General features: G+C 44.1%; 1 protein-coding gene across 2 annotated transcripts in view; it reads left to right on the forward strand.

Moving 5' to 3' along the window:
- The window catches only part of LOC125946866 (uncharacterized), a 37,419-nt gene extending 17,013 nt beyond the window's left edge, over window positions 1-20,406 (forward strand). Inside the window, exons 4-7 of one of the 2 annotated variants that reach the window (XM_049670977.1) lie at window positions 1,921-1,947; window positions 4,067-4,137; window positions 8,685-8,780; window positions 20,156-20,406. In XM_049670977.1, the coding sequence (XP_049526934.1) occupies window positions 1,921-1,947; window positions 4,067-4,137; window positions 8,685-8,780; window positions 20,156-20,319 (358 nt within the window). In that variant the 3' untranslated portion in view covers window positions 20,320-20,406. The remainder of the gene's footprint in view (window positions 1-1,920; window positions 1,948-4,066; window positions 4,138-8,684; window positions 8,781-20,155) is intronic. The other variant, XM_049670978.1, reaches the window with a different exon arrangement.
- Window positions 20,407-20,679: the final 273 nt, after the last annotated feature.

A 20,679-nucleotide genomic window follows, 5' to 3' on the forward strand; every position in this document is an offset into this window, starting at 1 on the left:
AAGAACAAACACTAAGATTTTACGAACAGATGTACTTTTTGTGACTTACACACAGTTATCAGCTTCGCTAAGCAAATATGAAGGACGATAAAAAAGAAATTGGCTGAGGTTTAACTATTGTAAACCTAGTTATCACTAGCGAAAGGTCTGTTAGACTTGGTATTAATGTGATAGCGTTAAGGACCACGTGTCTTAGAAAATCAGGCGTTGGCGTCGGTTTCGGCGTGTGCGCCGCGGTCCGTGGCGGAGAAAATAATCTCGAACTACCCTGACCACGCAGGCGCTCCGCATGGCGCAGAGGCGTTAGTGAGCTAATTGAAGTTCTCAATGTAAAACCCATCAGAAAAATTGTAAAGTACCACTTAATCACAACGTACAGACATGATAGCGGTGGGCTGTAATTCGAACATATGAGAAAACGTGATTGTGGTACGAGGAAACTCAAACACAAACCCCTTTCCAGCGTTTCTATCGTCGATGCAGCGGCGCGCCCGGGTAGGCTACTTGAAGAAACACCCTCCAGATGGCGCTCGCTTCCTCGGCCGCATAAAACGGCAGCGGCAGGCCGAGGCGAAGGTGGAGAAAAAAGAAAGATGCAGTTGCCGGGAAAGCTGCAGCCTGACAAGCATTCAGGGATCTTTGAATGCTATCGCGTTCCACTCTTAGAGGCAAAGCTTAAGCGTCCTCTAAATTTTTGCAAAGACTATGCACACACTATTTCAGTAATGCACGCTTCTGCGTTTGGTAAGCTTCTCTATAACGTACTAAGCTGGCCTCCCTTTGCTCCGGTGTTTCAGCAGCAAATTTTGTCTTTTCTTGAGATTTCTCAGCCTGCCGTCTAGCTATATCCACTGGATGATTGAATTCACCCTGTCGCTTTCCCTGAAACGCACACACAGATGACCCAGCCGGCGCGCCATCCATGGCGAGATTGAGCGACCAACCACCGGCTAAGCAGACTGTCGCCTAGTCACGTGGTACCGCAGATGCGAGGTTCCGTGAGAGCGCAGCTGCGACGCCTCTCCGCAGCGGATCACGTGGTGCGACGTCACACCTGCGACACTTGCGCTCCGACGCTCAAGGTCATTGCGACGCAATGAATGAATTTGCGAAACATGGCGTACTAGAGTTTCGCTCTAAGATATACAGTATGTAAAGGCTTTATTACAGTAATATACGGGCACGGTAATACCTACTAACCAAAATTCTCCAATTTTGACCATGAATAGAACAAAGACATCATGCACTTCAGAAAAAAACTACAACCTGGCCGTCTTGACAAGACGCTTCTTATGTTTGTTCTTTAAATATTTAAATTACAGACAAAAATGAGGATGAAGAAATGAGAGCATGTGTAAACATTGAATTGTAGACCGACTAGCGTGCCCGAACTACTATGCATTCACTGCCACAATCTTCTATATAATAATTTCTGCACTTCATTCGACAACTACAGTAAGCGGGATATCTTGTTTCGGCAGGCAACTTCTTATTTCTCAAATAAAAGATTTATGTTCCATATTCGTATGCATCAGAAAATGTGCATTGGAAACTCGTGTATTATTTAAAACACAGCCTCGAAGACTCAAAAACAGCCAACGTGCAATATTCGGCATTACCATGTATAGTGAGGTCAACCAAATATACTTGCCTGGCTTTAAAGTCAAGAGTTTGCGGTTCGGTGAAAAGGAATTTTTTTTTTTATTTCACACTAAGAAAACAATCAACCCTCGTTCTTGGAAGAGATAGGAAAGATAAAAAACAAACATGTCTGACAAGTAAAATTTCCCACAATTTCGGAAAGGCACAAATATAAAACATAGAATATTAGCTGTCAGAACGTTTTCATTGAATAAATGAAAGTCATCTTTTCTGAGTCATGTGCACAAATTCATTGAAATATATCTTCTGTTTTTATAGAAGTGAGCCTCCTGCAATGACTAAAACGTAAGTACGTTTTCTGTACAACATAAGCATACAGAATTAGAACAACGTAACAAAAGATTGAGCGCCATGACTACCAGTTGTTGCACGCTCCTTAAAAATTATTAGAGCCCCCTCTGCTAGAACTAGTACAGCTGCTTTTATATATATTTGAACCCGTTGTGGCTGTTCAGTGGTCATCGAGTTGGGCGGCTGAGCACGAGGTCGCGGGATCGAATCCCCGTCACGGTGGCAGCATTTCGATGGGGGCGAAAAGCGAAAACACCCGTGTACTTAAATTTAGGTGTACGTTAAAGAACCCCAGGTGGTCCAAATAATTCCGGAGCATCCGCTACGGCGTGCCTAAGAATCAGATCGTGATTTTGGCACGTAAAACCCCATAATTAATTAATTGCTCCTTACTGATCTCTTCTTCCGAGCAAGCATCTCCCAGAGGTTATTGCTTTCCATGCCAGTCATCCTGCACCTGCACCCCTGCCTTAGTTCAACGGGCCTGTTCTGGGTCCTTCCGACGCTCCTACTACCATTTCATTGGGATAGCAATTATATGTCGAAATTCTGCCGTCGTCGCCGTCGCCAAGAGGTTCCGTATAAAGGCCACTAACGAGAAAATCGTCGCCACGTGCCGTACTCGAGTGAGTGGCATGTTCGAGTGAAAGCATCGTCAATGCAGCCGTCAGTCACGGCTCGCGCACACTAGGGCGGGAAGCTTGAAGGAAGCGTAGTCTTCCAATCGCGCAGAACACACCAGAGGGAGGCTATAGAGGTGGAGGGGCCGCGATTTACTGCGGCTGCTGATGCCGGCGGGATGAAAGGCTCCGGCGGGAAGGGGGGGAGGGGCATTCTGCGCCGCGAGCGCCCGCCGGCGCAGCTATAACTTGAAAGTCATCTGCAGCGGGGCAGAGTCCGCCCTCCCTGCGGCTCTTGTGGCTAAGATCGCGTTGATGTGAGCACCGGCGCGGAGCTCCATTCGCTCGCTCTTGCTGCTGCGCTGACGCTTTCCAGCGTTTTGACAGCCAGTTTCCGCGGTCGTCGAGTGAGATGCGTTCATTTTGCTTGTGCGCGCCTGACACCATCCTTGTTAATTTAGTTAGTGTGCCTTTCTTACGAAGTTTATACGACCAATAAAACTACTATCCTTACTTTGTATAGCTGTCAACTAATTTGCTATTGCAATTGATGCTATGCCTTTCGTGAAAACTGCAACTTTCTTGTAATAATATGTTTACTCTATCTGGCCTAGAGGTGACAAATGCTAGGGTCAACTACAGTGTTTTGGTGACTGTGGGATAAGACGATATCCGATGAGCTCCCTGTGGCTATTCGTTGGGGAATGTTATCCGCCGTATCCTCTGACACTCGTAACTGGTTTCCTGAATGAAAAAAAAAAACATTTTATTGAACAAAATAAGAAAAATTACAAGAACGCACGCAGAAACGAAACCGTGAACAACGAAAATGATGCCGCAACAAAAGGACGCACATTTCGCTCATTAAGCAGGGGAGCGCATGTGTACGTTAAAACAGAGCACATTGAGTGCGAGCGTCCCAGGTGTTGGGCACGCAAAGTGAAACAGGTAGCAGAAACCAATTAAGCGCGTGAACAAATAAAACTTTTTTACTGTGCGTTTGAACTCCGCTGGCTGTGAAACAGCTAGTGCAGTTTTGACAAAACACCATAGAGGACGCCAGCCCACGCCTAAAATATCGGAAAACAAGGTTTTGAGGGATAAAATGCGCAATCCCATTTAGAACATAACACGCGCCTTAAGATGTCCCAAAGCTGGAACTGCATATGTAATATGTAATAACATATGTAATAACAGTAACCGTTGTACGGAACAGCAATGTTTCATGCGCACGGCGTCTCAGACAAATTGTATCGGAGGCGTGCCATTCGAATGGCATTTGCGATTATCACTGAAGCCATGCTAAATTTAGTGACGGAGGAATCGGCGCAGTAGACATCTTGCTGTAAGAGATTAGAAATTAAACTAGAAAGTTTTTTTTTCTCATTGCAGCCTGCGCGAAGGGGACACGTCAGTGGCAATAAACATATCATTTTTCCTACAAAGCACCACTGGGGTGGATTCTGACGTATTTTCTTATTTTACAATTTCAGCACTGCTGAGATCATATTCAAGGTGCAAAAGACAAATGGAGAGACTGAAATCAAGCTGAGGGTTCTCGATGGTAAGATAAAAAGCATTCGGCGGAGACACTTACATTGCTTGCATATGAGAATGCAAAGTCATTATAGCGGGTGTAGACTTCGGAACGTCATAAATGCGCTCATTGCATGCATCAACGTGTTCATGAACGCGCTGATTAACGCACGCACTAGGTCTTTTGTCAACCAGAATCATGGAGCCACCGCGGTATCAGGGAAACATTCTCGCCTCGCACCCCCGAAGCCGGATTTCATTCCCACCAGGACCAAAATCTACGAAATTTTCTTTTCAAAGGCATTATTTGCTTTGTATACAGCAACCTCCCTGAGAAATGCCACGTGAATCCGAGCATTTTTTTTCACCTGTTTTTACTCTTTGCGCCGAGGGCCATTTTTGAAACAATTTTTGTGTAACGCCGACGACGAGTGATTTTCGCGTAAAGCTGTCGCATTAAGAAAAATCAGGAAATGAGGTTTTTGCACACAATTTGTAAATAATAAAAAATTAGTGTATTTTTATTATAGCACTATGATACTCAGAACAGATGGGTCACGGCTCATTAAAAAAAATCAACTACATAACAGTTGTGTGCAATATCACTCAAGTTATTACATCATTAGGCTTTCTGTGAAGCATGCACAGCTGTTGATTTATGTTTTGGGTTCTTCGTTTCAGGGTTTGATATTTTTGAAATTTAGTGGCTAAAATTTGGGTGTTACTTTGGAAGATGAAAGCCGCGGAGAAATTGGTGTTGTATGTTGTCTTGCCGGCAAATCGGGGAGAAATTGCGGGCTCTGCTGTCTGGCTACCCAAAGTTCGGGATTTTCGGCAACATGTACGAACAATTAGCTCAAGCAGTTACAGCCTTTTGGCGCTCACTGCTTAAATAAGCAAAGCTACTTAAATTACTTAAACAAGCAAAATCACTCACAGAAGCATGTAATAAGTAACGGAGCTGTCCGCAAACTATGTGATTTACTCAACTCTGGCAAGGCTCATTGCCACGCATTATAATTACGTTCAAAAGAAATCAAGTTACTCCAAAAACAGAAACAAATATATCCGTGTTTTGGGATCCATTATTTACCTGGTTTTCTGCTTTTCTAACAAAGAAAGAAATTACAAAACGCTGTGCACACGGGCATGCGTCGAAGGAGGTGCGATGTTTTTGCGTACATTGCAGGCTCTTGTTGACATACATTATCTTTCTTACCTTTTGTCGTTCTGCCTTTACTGGTTCCCAAAATAGGCCATTGCAAAAAAAACTATTCATAAATTGTGGAATAGCGCTGTTTTGAACGTAATCTAGTTGGGTCAACATATTCTCAATGACACGTCTACTTTTTGCAAGGCAGAGCTAGCGACGTCAGCGCGGCGTCATTTCGCTTCCAAGCGTATTACTGTCGTTTGCATGTAACTGACGTCCGGCAAGTGCGATCCAATGGGCCACTGTCGTATTGAAATAAAAACGGCTACTAGAAAAGTAACAAGTTTGCAATCACAAAATGGCCATAGGTGCTGGATATATTGTACGTTTATCTAGGTCAATCATTGCTTCTGTGTTAGCTGAAAACCGGAATATAACATCTTTATATCTTCTTATTACGAATATATATATATATATATATATATATATATCACAATAGGTCAATATTGTAATATATCTTAACAACTGGCTCACAAGAGGTGTGCCGCGTTCATTGGTTTCATAACACCTGTATTTAATATCATTATTTATGGAACGGCTGACTTCAGCGAGAATTTGGGTTTTGCCCGTTTTTAAAACTTTCGTTTGGTGTGCAATAATGGACCAATATGCGGTTATAGAGTCTCTAGAGTATGCAAAGGAGTACGTTTATCTAGGTCAATTACTCACAGGGGACCCTGATCACGAGAACGAAATTTAAAGAAGAATAAAATTGGGTTGGAGTGCATACGGCAGGCATTGCCAAATCCTGACTGGGAACTTACCACTGTTGTTGAAAAGAAAAGTGTACAACCATTGCATTCTACAGGTGCTAACATATGGGGCAGAAACTTGCAGGTTAACAAAGAAGCTCGAGAACAAGTTAAGGACCGCACAGAGAGCGATGGAACGAAAAATCTTATGACTAACGTTATGAGACAGGAATAGAGCGGTGTGGATCTGAGAACAAACAGGGATAGCCGATATTCTAGTTGACATTAGGCGGAAGAAATGGAGCTGGGCAGGCCATGTAATGCGCCGGATGGATAACCGGTGGACCATTAGGGTTACAGAATGGATACCAAGAGAAGGGAAGCGCAGTCGAGGTCAGCAGAAAACCAGATGGGATGATGAAGTTAGGAAATTTGCAGGCGCAAGTTGGAATACGCTAGCGCAAGCCAGGGGTAATTGGAGATGGCAGGGAGAGGCCTTCGTCCTGCAGTGGACATAAATTTTAGGATGATGATGATGATGAGGTATACCCGAAACGAACCACCCTCTTTATATTGAAAGCATATGAACATAGGAAATGCTCAAGTGCTGTTATAGGCTGAAGATAGAGACATGCAAGAAGTTAAAATAACAAATTCTTGAAACGTATGGGAACTATATATGATCAGAGAAGTGGAAGTCAGCCAGTAATTAATTTAGACACTCCTGGCTGTGAAGTTATAATCCATAGGCATATAAACGCGACAGAAAGTATGCCCGCTTTTGTTTAGCTGACTTGTTAATTTATAAGCATTTTCCTGAAATACATTCGCCGACATCAATTACGAAAGAAGGCTTGCAGTGATCATATTTTCATTTCACTCTCTACATTGTGTACGGATGTATCAAGCCGCGTGATATACAACAGCCGTAACTATCCGGGCTAGTCGTGGTTATTGAAACGTAGAAGTCATTGTCGCAAAGCTTGTAACTAAGGTTTCGAATGCAATGCGTCGGCGTTCAAATACGGGGGGAATTTCTCAATGTAAGGTCTAACCAGGTACATTGCGTCAACCACGTCAACCAGGTACATAGTGCATATATATATATGCATATATATATATACAGGGTGTTTCAGCGAACACTCTCACAAATTCTTAAAAGTTGCCTGTGGCAGATACCACAAGTCTAGTTCATCCGCTGGTCTTCTCGAAGAGGCGGACATTACTTGCACAAGAATTGAAATGCATAATTGAATAATTACCAACAATTCACTAATTTACTTTTTAACTAATTACCTGATGGCCCATACTTGCAATTTACAAATTGTAAGCGTGGACTTCGCAAGGCGGATCAACTTGGAACGAATTCTCGAGATGACACCAGTTTCGAAATATTAATTCCCGAACTTTGCGGAGAAATGCATTGGCGTTCCAGTTAGTTTCTTAATAAAACGTCGCTTTATGCATTGAAGCACAAAATTAACTGGAACGCCAATGCATATCTCTGCATAGTTCGGGAATTATTATCTCGAAGCTGGTGTCATCCTGAGAAATAATTCCAAGTGGATCCGCCTTGCGAACTCCACGACTACAATTTGTGAATTGCAATATGGGCCATCAGGTAATAACTTAAAAATTTAATTAGCGATTTTTTGTTAATTATTCGGTTAAGCATTTCAATTTCTTGTGCAACTAATGTCCGCCTCTTCGAGTAGACCGGCTCATGAACTAGAATTGGGCGATCTGCCACAGGCAACCTTAAATAAATTTTGGAAGTGTTCGCTGAAACACCCTATATATGACCTACACGCGAAGTTACAGTGTTCAAAGATAACAGTGTTGGCGAATGTACGCCCATTTTTGTGGTAGCTTTTACTTTGATTCCAATATTACTGAACATGACCTACAAGGCAGAAGCCAAAGAAGGTACCTCCGATGCGAAGCCAAGACCGTTTTGTCTAAACAAACGGGCTGTGAGAGCGATAGGAGGGAGTTCGGAGAAACTGTCGCTTTTCACTGTGTGTGGCACGCAGTATCGCTTGGGCAAGCATTTATAAAAACAATATCGAAACGGCTAATCGAAGGGCCTGACATGATTAATCACCGCAGCAATAAGAACGCACCACAAAAAATACGCGTGGAGGTGTGACAAGCGCTTGACACATGCTCACTTCATTTCTTTCGTGGTTTGTTTGTTTTTTGCACTCTTTAATAAAATGAAGCGTGCGCCAGATAGGCCTTGTGAAAGTCTTCTTGAAGTAAGTGCTCTTATAAAATACTCATTCTGGTCATAGGTTGACTCCAGTCTTGGGATCTGCACAGACGCAATACATAACAAGTACGGCCTATTTTAACTTTACACTCTCCCTAATACTAGATGATTTCAGAATGTTGAAGTATGTCTGCCTATAAATTACCATTTCAGAAATCTGAATTCAGCTTTAGTACCTCCATTTTTATGAAAGCATGAGGGAGAGTTGTCTGGAGTCTATGCTATTCACTAACAATGATTGCATTCAAAAGCGTGCAGAGGAAAAACTTAACCACCATAGAATAATGAAATAATTTGAACTACCTAAAATATGGAGCTGGTTAAGTAAACTCGATATAAATAATGGTCACCAAAAAAAGGTTATGTAAAAAGTAGTCCACAAGGTTTATCTTTCACAGAACAAGCCCCGCTGCCTTTCGACTTAAGAAGAAAATACAAGGTCCTGGCTGCAACGTCAACATGCGCTGTTTTTAAGATAGCCGAAACCATAACTGGTAAGTTATGCAGGCGACTGATCATAAAAAAAGAAAATTGCAGTAACAGGAAGTGCACCAACTTGTCAGCAAGTGCTTCGTCTGCAAGGCGACATTTTTCTTCCCTATTACCTGATTTCCGGCGCAACCGCAGTGGCATGTACATGAACATTAGAATTGTGAAACTAAATTCTACATAAATAGACCTGAGAAAAAAAAACGAAAATAGGCTACATTTAAAGCAGTGCCTGTTTCTTCCGTAATTAAAAAAATGAAGCTGGTGAAAGTTAACATTACCAATGACGCTTTTTCTTCCGGGAAATCAGTGTGGGACATTCTTGTGTTCGAGGATGCATTCTGTTTTACGAAAAGTGTTACTGTCCTTGCACATTAGGTTTATAGACATTATGCTACAAAAATTGTTGTTTCAAACTTAAATAAAATGGTCCCGTCAGGCAGCTTTGCTGAAATAATATTTGGAAAAAAGGTGTGTCAAGGATCCTTTTCAGTAATCATTTCTGTACTGCATATATCTGGAACGATCGAGGTGTTTGTTTTTCTTCCCCCGCCATAACGTAAATTGAAATCCATATTCTTTCTATATATGAAAGCTACAAAACTAGCGGGAGCCTAATTTTTTTCATAGATGAAGACGCAATTGCTTGCTTATTCTCTGCCTTAAAAGAAGCATTACTTGGGTCATCTGCTTCCGTCTACTTGAATAACGGGACGTGAACATGGACGAATTTGTAAATTATAGCAAACTTGCAAAAGTGCACCACCAACAGGACTGAGCCAATAAAACAAGTTCAACAAACGCATCGTTACTTACATTTCGCATTGATTGGAATGTTGACAACATATATACCACCAATCCAAGACAATCGGACACAACGCACTGGTATGTTTGCAAGACATTTTGAGGGTACATTTTCAAGTTACGAACGAGATGCATTTATTATAGCTCCTCTCGACTAATTTCAAATGTGCAGGGTATAGACATATCCAAGCCTGTTATTTTGAAATAAAATAATTTATGTAGACAATTTTTTTCTGACGTCGAGAAACCTCAGTGAATATTTTGGGGGGTCCGTATTTCAAAGCCGAGTTTTTGTTGCCTGTTCATTCGACTTTTGCACTCATGCTGCTACTTCTGTCTTACTAATTTCCCGGTACCAGACAGTTGAAACTAGCGCCAGATAATATGCAAACTATAACGCACACAGAGGCTGCCCGGCGGGGCAGGTGATCCACGTAAGCGTGCATGAAGGGGCATCGCAGTGCGCAGCACGCGTTGATGAGCACATGCTACGGCATTCCCCGCAGCGTTTACGTGAGATCAAACAGAAAAACGGCGCGGTGTTCATGCCGTCGTTATTATTTCGTACCTTCCTTTGACTGTGATCAGTCCTTTGTATTCATGCCGTTGTCATTGTTCCGCCGTCTTCAATCTGTCGTCGTCACGGCGTTGTCACGTCGTCAGCAGGCGGGCACTATCACGCCTTATCTACATTCCGGCACCATTCTCTGCTTCAATGCACCCGTGCAAGGTTATATAACATTCAAAAATTATTATAAGAATGTTATCGGATTGTTTTAATGTGATTAGCATTCTTTCACTGCTTTAGGTACCCGCCGTGGCGGCTTAGCGGTTATTGTCTATCGCTGCTGAGCACGAGTTTGTGGGAAAAAATCCCGGCCGTGACTGCCGCACTTCGAGGAGGACGAAATATAAAAAAAACGCCCGTGTTTCCTGAATTGGAAGGGGGGGGGGGGGAAGCACGTCGAATGTCCCCTGGTGCTCAAAATTAAGCCGGAGTCCTCCACGACCGCGTGCCTCATAATCGAAATCATGGTTCTTCCACGTAAAATCTCAGAATTCAATTGACTACTTAGGGTGTTTCGAGCCGATCTATCGACCTATACTTTATCTATTCAACTTTTTATGTACCATCTTAAGCCAACCCAGTGACAAAACTTGTCTAGTACTTAGCGGCCGTACGCGTTCGTCGTCCTTAAAGCTTCGTCATCTGGCTCTTGTCATGCACTCTGCCGTTGCTACCATACGGAGATTCAACTTGCAGGCCAACAAAAAAGATCGAGAAACACACACAAAAAAATGTTTGGCCTACACAGTAAAGGGAAATAACTCTCAGGTGGGAGTATGCTGCTTGTCCTCTAGCGACCCCCGGGTTGGGAGTTTATTATGCTCCGAATGATCGGAGTATAATTTTTTCTCCGTGCGGGCGGAATTTTGCGTGGTGTCACGGGAGTTTTTTTCCGGTCATCGTTATTTTTCTATTTCGGGCTGGACGGAGGTTTTCGAGCTGCACCGGAAGTATAAAAAATGCCACGCCAAATTGCGTGCAGAATTTTATATGTAGAGGTTACGGGTCAATTTCCGAAATATACGCACTAGAATAAGCCAAATTCTGCGAAACAAGTGAATGAGAGCAGACAGACCATGCCATACACAAACACATAAACATTTGAGAAACACCCAATGAAGAGCTCTGAAAGACATCCAACGGACACGCGACACATTACAAGAAGCAACCCTGCCAGTATATATAGCCACGATAATGTGTGCCTCGGAACGGCCTAAGGAGCAGCTGTACTGTTTTTAGAATAACGACTCACTGGCTCGTACATATGAGATCTGCCTCTGAAAGTAACATGAAACCTAAATCCACTCGGAACTGCTAATTTAAAAATATTGAAAAAAAACAACGTTCATGGCATAATTTTTCAAAATTAGAATGCCATTCTGTGAGCGCTGAAGCCACTTCGCACACTGCTGACGTCCGCGGCCAAAAAGTAGTGTGTTAGTTACAGGTATACGCATGAAAAATGTACGTGCGCGCGCTTCAAGACAAAATTAGCTTCGTGCGAAAGAATGGTGGCGGGACAATAATTTATTACATGTTAGCATGACCCGTACCAGCCCACGTAACACCGAAAATTGCGTAGTCATACATTTTTTTGACCGCACTACTTGCTCCGCGTCCAAGCAATGTCTTTCGGTTGTGAAACGGAGCTATATCGCTGATGTGGCAAACGAATCCTCACGCTCGGAGCCAGCAGGTATGCTCCAAAATCATTATCTTTGATGGAGCATCATGTTAACGCAATATCCGAAGCAACGACGTGATCAAAACAAAACTGCGCGATAACAATTCGATTCACATCGCTCAGTAAGAAGCCTTATTCACAGTACGTACTTACGTCCTACCGTATTTCCTGGGCGAGGATATCCGTACACAGGTTCATAAAAAGAATTTCTTTCACCACGGTCTTACTTACTGGCAGCACAGCACAGTAACGAAGTCGGAATATGGCATTCATGTGCGGCTATCACGGACGTGGTCCCTCGAACAGTGGCTGCTGTTGCCATTGCTACGCGGCACTTTACACCGGACGTTGTCAGCATATACCCAAAAGAACATAAAAGTGGTATTTCACACACTGAAGAACACAAGTCAAGGTCAGGCAACACAAAAGCACAGCCAGAAACCTGAGCCGACATCACGAGTCAACCGGCAGCTTCGTGGTCATTCCTAAGCCTATTTCCGTACTTGAAATTGTTGCTCTTGCATTCATCGCTGCCAGCAGAGTGATCACAGCTAACGTACATAAATGTGAGATACAGTGAGCTTCAGGCACGCCTATAACACTTTCTGGAAGGAAGTATAGGAAAGAAAATCGGCGAAACGCTGGCACGGAACAACACTTCACAGATGTAAACAAACCGTCAGCCACGAGCACCGCCGACTCCGCCGAACGCGGCCGGTCGCTGGCGCGGCGCACACCCTTATGGGAAGCACCACGTGAGCAACCTGTTCCGGCGGGGGAGTTCTTTAGAACTCCCCGTGCGGAGTTCCCGCAGAGAAAAAAATTTTGAAGGCGGAGTAAAATCACGTCACGTCCGCCCTTATCCTCCCGCAGGTAGTGAGCGGAGTGAAACGGGGGAATGCCGCTCTATTCCTCCCATACATCGGAGTAAATATTCAACGATGGCAGTACATAGCGCACATCACCTTGTTATAATTCCCATGTGGGGGTATTTTCGTTTACATTGTAGCGTTAACGGCCCTGTAGAGAGCAGTGTGGATGAAGAGCAAACGGGGATAGCCCGTATTCCAGTTCCCATTAAGAGAAAAAAAATTCACCGATGATTACGATACTCCCTAATGCGAAATTTGAGCGCAGCTCTGCGCGTGTTTTCATTTCGCGATATACGTATTGTGGCATCGCGCTGATCCCCGCACCGACTGGCAGAGCCGCGATGCGCGACGCTATACTATATAGACCGCCCACACCGATGCCGGGCAGCTTATGCAACCGTAATCTTCACCTGGAAACGCTTGCTGCGAACGCTATGCGAGAATGCGAACTGTCTGGTTATTTTTTTTTCCCCACTCGGCCGGCACCGCCGCTGCCGCGGATGCGTAGACGGCGCCCGCTTCTGGCGCCATCTCGTAGCGGTATTCGCCCGTCTTGCGCGGCACCCCGCATTTCTTCTCACGCTGCGCTCGGCGTTCTCTTTCATAGTTCGCGGTGATCATTCGCTCAGTTACGCCTAGGGACAACGCCGACGCTCGCCGCAGCAATGGGTGCCTAAGAGCTGCGCTCTGAAAAATGGAGCTTTTCAGGCCATGTAATGCATCGGGCAGATAACCTGTGGACCATTAGAAGTACATAATGTGTGCCAAGGGAAAGGAAGCGCAGTGGAGGAGGACAGAAAATTTGTTGGGGGTGAAGATTTTAGGAAATGTGCCTGAGCAAATTGGTACCAACTGTCGCGCTAGACACGGGTAATGGGAGATCACTGAGAGAGGCATTCGTCCTGCAGTGCAAGTAATAATAGGCTGATGATGGTTTTACAAGCCCTAATTCGTATTGACAAAGTAGACGGAAAGTGACATTATTAGAAAAAAAATATTCCGGGGACCTCCGCAATAGTTTGCCTCATAATTATATTGGTGTTTTGCCACGCAAAATTCCTGAATTTACTGCGGAGAATAGTGCCTGTTGCCCGATTGTCTCTAACGAAATTGTTAGAAGCGAACTGGAGTCCATGGTCTGGTATTTGTATAAGAGAGTTGTAACAACTAAATTTTTGTACAACCTTCGTTAGAGCCACAAGTGTCACAACGTGTTATTTCCTGATAACGTTTCAGGGGTGCGTAAGCTTCAAATCAGTCGACAATGAACAAAGCCGTGTAAACTATCACTGTTAATATTCTGCGTTCTTTTAGCATTCACGCACAGCGTGACAATATTGATTGGGACAATAATAAAGAAAAACGTGCGCAAAGTCAAACAATGGCATCCTCGTACATCGCGCTGGAGACAATAAATCATCTAACCTGGGGAGGTATTCTGGAAGAGTCCACCTATTTGGGCAGTCAATTTCGTCTGCAGCTGAAGTGCTGATTGGCTCGTCCCTCCTGCTAAAGCGCACTCCAGCCCTGCCAATGAGAAGTTCAACAGCAGACGAAATTGACATGTACACTAGGTGGACTCTTACAGAATCCATCCTCCGTACTATTTTCACTTGTCCGAAATTTTAGTGCAGGTTTACTAGTGACGTCATTGTATACTTGGCACAAGTTTGTCATACAGCTTTTGTGTATAGGTATTCAGACTCACAGTGAACCTGAGCAGCTTCTATTGTAACAAAACTCGTATAGTTTCGCTCTTTGGTTCAATGCATTCGATCAGGCACATCTTAAGCTTTCAATGGGCGCAAATTGAACTTATTGAGTTTACAATAAATATGGCTTCAATGCAGATTGATGCATTAAGACAAGTAGAATATACGCGCTTTTAATCGATGTGGTGTAAAAGGCGAGCTTGGTGCCTTTAGGGAAATATGCCAGCTCCTCGTCGATTGGTAGAGAAAAACAATATCACAGCATTTGCAACAAAGTGTTGCACAAATGTTTCTTCCAGAACCGACTGTCAGGAATTATACAAGGCTATGTACATGAGTCCGGGAACCCACCGAAGATAATCACGTGTACATTTGCATATGTACACAAGTACTTCGAATTCTCCGAGAACAAATACAGAACTTTACAGTTTCACAGACGGGTGCACACGCCGTGCCTTCATCATACGTATACCTAAGATACCATAAACATTTGCCAACATAGCAATTTTCGACATGCATCACACATTTATCTATAACAGAAGGATGGTTTATTATACACATAAGATACGGCTGGCTCATAAGATAAAAAATTGATGTGCCAAGCAATGTACTCTCAGGCCGCGTTGTTGGCCATGGTTGGAGAAATTTCTTAAGGTTGAATGGTCAACGCTCTAATATAATTTATTCTGTCCTTACTGTTCGCCTTGAAATTTTGTTCCTTGGGTACTCGAGAAGATGGTGTACCTTTAACTATCGCTGATTATCCCCGCTTAAGGACACTAAAATGATGCGTCATGGACGCTCGCGCGATATAGTTAAACATGCGAGAGGCCATACATCTTCCTGTGAGTTGCCACAAGTACTCTGCAGATTAGGGGCATTTTTTATCCTGCAAAGAAATGTAACGCATAACGCTGTATAAAGCCTCAGGCGATTCAGTAAATGCTAAAATTTTCTGTCATCTCTCTAGGCTTGGCGGATATTCGCAATTTTTTTCAGTTGCCTATACATTAAAACTGCGAAGTTTTAGGACGGCTAGCCAAACTAGTTTCTTTTTTTTACCGTGATGGCAGGTTATCTATTTCGGGGGCCAGCGTAATTCACTAGGTGCAAGAAGAAGATTTGTTGTTGCTTCCAACTCTGGCGCCCGATTTGCAGCTGCACACTCAGCAGTGTTTCCAGGAACATTGTTGTAACTAGCTACTATTACTCGCATGTGAAAACTTGTTTTCGAATACAAGATGGAAGCACTAGCCATTACCAGATGTGTAGGACTGCTAGTAAGAAACGCTGGCAATTTCATGATTTTTATTTTTCTGCCGTAGTTTCTGCCGAGTATGAACTTTTGCTATCTCCTTGTGAAGAGGCTGTTAAGAATAACCGACGCCGCATATTGGGGGTTTCCATTCGTCGCATAAAGTACACTTATATATATTAGACAGTTTCTTGCTACGAGCAAGCATTAACACTTTTGTATTCTCTTTTTTTTTGTGCGTGTGTGACTGGTGACTTGTTTTAAGGAAATACCTGTCGCTCACGTCGCGTTGCGTGAATTTAGAAAATAATATAATGAGTAGCAGTTTGAAGTTCGATTTAAAATTATAATGATTGCCTCGTTCTCATGACTCTTCGCTAGTTCAAGTACAAACTAAAGTATCATCTTTACGCAGTGCAAGCCGGTTGTGCTGTACGTTTTCCCATTTTTACTGCGTATTTTAATTCATATTTAGCAATTTAGCAAAGCAACCCTCACTATTCCTAGTAGATTCAATTACATAAATATCTACAAAGCACCTACGAAACGCACACTATATAACTCCATTGTCAAACATTGTATTGCTTTTGATATACACTGATACGTTTCCAGACATTGCAATTTCCCCCAAGTCTCCCGCAGTAAATTTTCCAAAAGTTTGGGAATGCAATTTGTTTTGTGATACCGCAATTTACACGGCTGGTTTACAAGAGGGAGCTGCACCTATCTCCTATTTCCAGGGTGCAATAATGGTTGCGGACCTAAGACAGTGTGCCAACCGTGTTGAAAAGCCCCCCCCCCCCCCCCCCCCCCCCTACTCCTTCACCTAAACTGTAAAATAGGTTTGGCTCTTTCCTGCCCTTGCCATTTGCTTACCAGTGCTGGAAATTTCCTACATGTTGTGTTACAAAATTTTTTGGCCGCAGTTCAACAGTGCTTCGTCTACACAAGTTCACTATTCCTGCTATTTTATTGCACCATGTTCATATATTATGCGCCCATTGCTTAGGAACTTTTCTACAAATAATTATTCGTGAAGAACTTCATGAATGGCTTTTTTCGATTGTTCTCATCTTGTCCTGTTGCCGGGCATTTGCTTTTATATATCGCAGTAAGCATGTAGTTGTTTCAGGTGAGTTTGACGCATATATTAGGCTGCTAGACCTACAGTTCTCGTGCTTAGGAAAAGTGGTGGCTCAAGCTATTGGTACACCATGCAAAATACGTGGTCTTAAGTCATTTTTTAGGCATCGTTTCTCTACACAATGTCAAATTAACGAATGAGGCACGTTCGAACAAGGCTTTAATTGTGGTATATGCCAAAAGTATCATGGTAGCGTTACTGCCGTGAAAAGCAGGAGAGCAGAACATTTTAATAATTCTCACGTTAACCTATATTCTCTAAGCATTTTTAACACGAAAGTGTTTTATTCCGGGGTCCACCAAGACTTCACTGACGTATTTCCGTCACGGAAATACGTCATAGAACATAATACAAAGAAAGAAACCAGAAGAAAAAGTTCCACAAACATGCAAAATTTGGGAATCGAACCCACGACCTCTCGGTCCGCGACGATAGATCGCCGAGCGTTTAACCCATTGCGCCACAAACGCATTCGCAGAGAGCTACACAGACGCGCCTTATATATCTAACACTCCTCCGTGTACCCGCGCTCTTGCTCGGGGCGGTGCCGCCGCCTATGAGCAGAAAAGAGAAGTACTGCATTATGACACTAAAGCCCGGGATACATGGAGCGAACTTTCTCGACGAACTTCACGCGTCAAGTAACGATGCGGCGACACGACGCAGGATGTTTGCTGTGTTGCAATACATGCGGCGAACGCCGCCGCGCGTTGGCCGCCGTGTTGGCGGCGGTCCCGGCCGCCCGCTTCGAACTGAATTTGGCGTTGTCCTTGTAGAATTCACTTAGTTGGAAGCAAATGACTGCGTAAACGGCTTTCGCTTAGTCTCAGGCCGCTTCGACGACAGAGTATTATGGATAACCTTGAGTAGTTTTCGAGATCGCTTCTCGTTTCGAACGCGTCTAAGCCTAGCGAAAGAAATATCCGATGCCAACGCCATCTATCGGGGAAGTCGGGAGATAGGCATGACGACAGCATGTGGCCTCTGAGATCAGAAGATTTCTGTTGAAGGTTGTTGTAGAGAGCTTGCACTGCTTGTCTGTTTCCTCGCAGATCAGCGGATATGGGATGTACAAATACAACGCGATTCCTGAGAGATCATACTAGGAACTACTCAATCGGTGCAGAGACATGCAGACACGGCAACACCAACGCGATTGCAGACGACACGAAAAGGCGCGCGCGCGCGAAACACCAGCATGCATTGCGACCGGAACTAGTGCCTCCTGATTGGCTGTCGTCCACCGCTGCGCGCTAGACGCTTCCGGCGGCGGCGTTCGCCCGACGAAAATGTTTGGACAGGCAGATCGGCTGCGGACGGCAAATTTCTTGACGCCGGCCGTCGGACGTTCGCCGCCCGACGAAGTTCTTCGCTCGGACGCCGGTTATTCGCTCCATGTATTCCGGCCTTAACGCGCACCGACAGTGAACGCTTCGGTGGTCTCAGTACTACGACGCCTCGATGCCAGCATTCGAAGGGACGCTGGCATCAAGAAGCACTACCAACGCCACCTAGGTGGCGTTCACCGTACTCAGCACAGCGGAGCGTGGCCTCCGCAATTAGCTCTGAAAATGTTTCTGAAGTTGATCGCGGAGGCTGCAATTACGACGCGCTGTACGCGCTGATTTGACTCGGTGACGATTCAGTTACGTTCTTTGTCTTGCGCGTTGTATTAGTGTGTCAGTTACGTGCTTCGTCTTTCGCGTTGTGCTAGCGTGTGCAGCGTAGTGCAGCTTCCATATGCACGACGGTTGCTCATGGTCATCGACGTTGGTAGTCGTGATGGAGGAGACGTGCCACCAGGCGTCAGCGTGGGTGCATCAACGCCTAAGGGCGCTTTAGCCACAAAACACCAATAGACATTATATATCAATGTGCAATAAACATTACACTACTTCTGTGAAGACACGTTTCACTTTCGTGTTCTATACCGATTCCTATATAAGAGGGATCAACCACATTTTTTGTACTACATATTTTTCACGGCTCTCACTCATAAGTTAACATAGGCGCGCTCAGCGGCGTATACATTACTGAAGCAGGGTGCACTGTGTATGTTTCGGCACCTGTATGCATTAAACAGATAATTATAGGACGCCTACATTGTCAAGGCAAGAAAATGGAGGTGCAATATTAAAACGTGCGTAGTTTTATTTGAAATGGGTTTAGTGTTCATCAACATTTAAATATAAATAAGGGCATTCTGTATTTTTTCGTTCTGCATTAAATTGTTTCGCCTTGATTGTGATTTTATGCGTACGTAGGATAGCCCACCTAACCGTAACCAAGCTGGCCAACGAAAAAAATGTTAAAAAAAAGTTGTCGCAGTTTCACCTGAAAGGCGAAGCATCAATTGCGATAGCAATTTGTAGAGAGCTATATACGGAGTAATGATAGTAGCTTTATCAGCTGTATAAACTTGGACATGCAGCAGTACCGGCAACACGCAGAACTGTTGTCGACGCCGTCGGTGTTTTTCCCGCGTTCAGACAAAATGCATGCGGCGTTGGTGACTGTTGCCGGAGCCTCTGATATAAATAGGCACTTGGTGCCGCAGCAAAACGTCGTCTCCCTTCCCCCCCCCCCACGGCCTTTCGCGCGTCGGAAGAAGGCGCGTTTGCTCTACATATATGGTGATTGTAAAGGAGGAAAGAGACGCCTACTTCTGCAGCCCTTAAGGGAGCATGGCGCCGAACGCGCGTTTCTTCGCCGTGGGTTCACTCCCCGCGAAAGCGCGCGTCCCTCGCGCCCTTTCACTCGCACATACAGCGTTCGGCGGCGCGCGGTTGGCGCTGAGCCGTGCTCCCTCAAGGGCTGCAGAAGATAGCGCCAACCTTTCCCTTTCCCTCAAGAACCACTTATCATCGCGCGGTGACGATTTCATCTCCATTGACGTCATACGGAACCTCACGACGACGGCGACGACGACGGCGACGCCGACGGCAGAAATCTGCTTTGGAGTGTCCATAACATAGCTATCGCAATAAAATGAGGTGGAAGATACGATCCTGAGACCTACTGTGTTAGGTTGTCATACCTCTGATGTCCGAACACCGTAGGTCTTATAAATGTATCTGGCACCGCGTTATTTTATTCATTTTTTTCTTTGACTAACATGGCTAACGTTAGCTAGGGTACACGGTTTATCTGTTGCTGTTATGCAAACAGCATTAAAGCCAGTCGGCCGGTGTATGGTAATGTTACGTTTTTCACGCCTAATCTGCTAAATTTTGATTATAACTGGCCCAATTCCACGTCGTTATGGCATTCGAGTATTCTGAAGGATTCAATTGTGATTGGCTTACTATGTGTATTTACCTTTTTTTCATGCTGAACTCTAGGGGAATTTCTATGTGCCCTATGGGGAGTTGTGGACGCCCACCACAACGATGAAGATGACTGCTTCAACGCAATTGAAAGGCTATGTCTGCAACCACTTACTGATCTATTTCACGACAGAGCCAACTGTGGGGAACAGTTTAATATGACAGAAGTGCTGAACTGAAGAGGCGAGATATCCTTGCCATTTGGCTCTGCATCTTTTATTTCTTTTCATAAACAATAGGACATTGCATTTTTAAAGATGGCCAACGTTGTTTTAGTTGGAGTAATAAATGTTCTGGTCGCTTTTAAGTGGAGACTTGTTGCTCAATTGAATGCTGACTATAATTTTTATATGACAAATGTTGCTTTGCATTATGGTTGTATTGGAGTGTACCATCACATTCTAAATATTGGGGTCATTTATGCGAAATAATAACTCTACAATAAAAATGGTGAACGACATGCACGTACGATCGATTGTTTTAGCGCAGCTTTTGAATAATTGCACGATTTCTGTTATTATTAACCGCGTACAATCTTA

Source organism: Dermacentor silvarum, chromosome 7, assembly GCF_013339745.2.
Source record: "Dermacentor silvarum isolate Dsil-2018 chromosome 7, BIME_Dsil_1.4, whole genome shotgun sequence".
NCBI lineage: Eukaryota > Metazoa > Arthropoda > Arachnida > Ixodida > Ixodidae > Dermacentor > Dermacentor silvarum.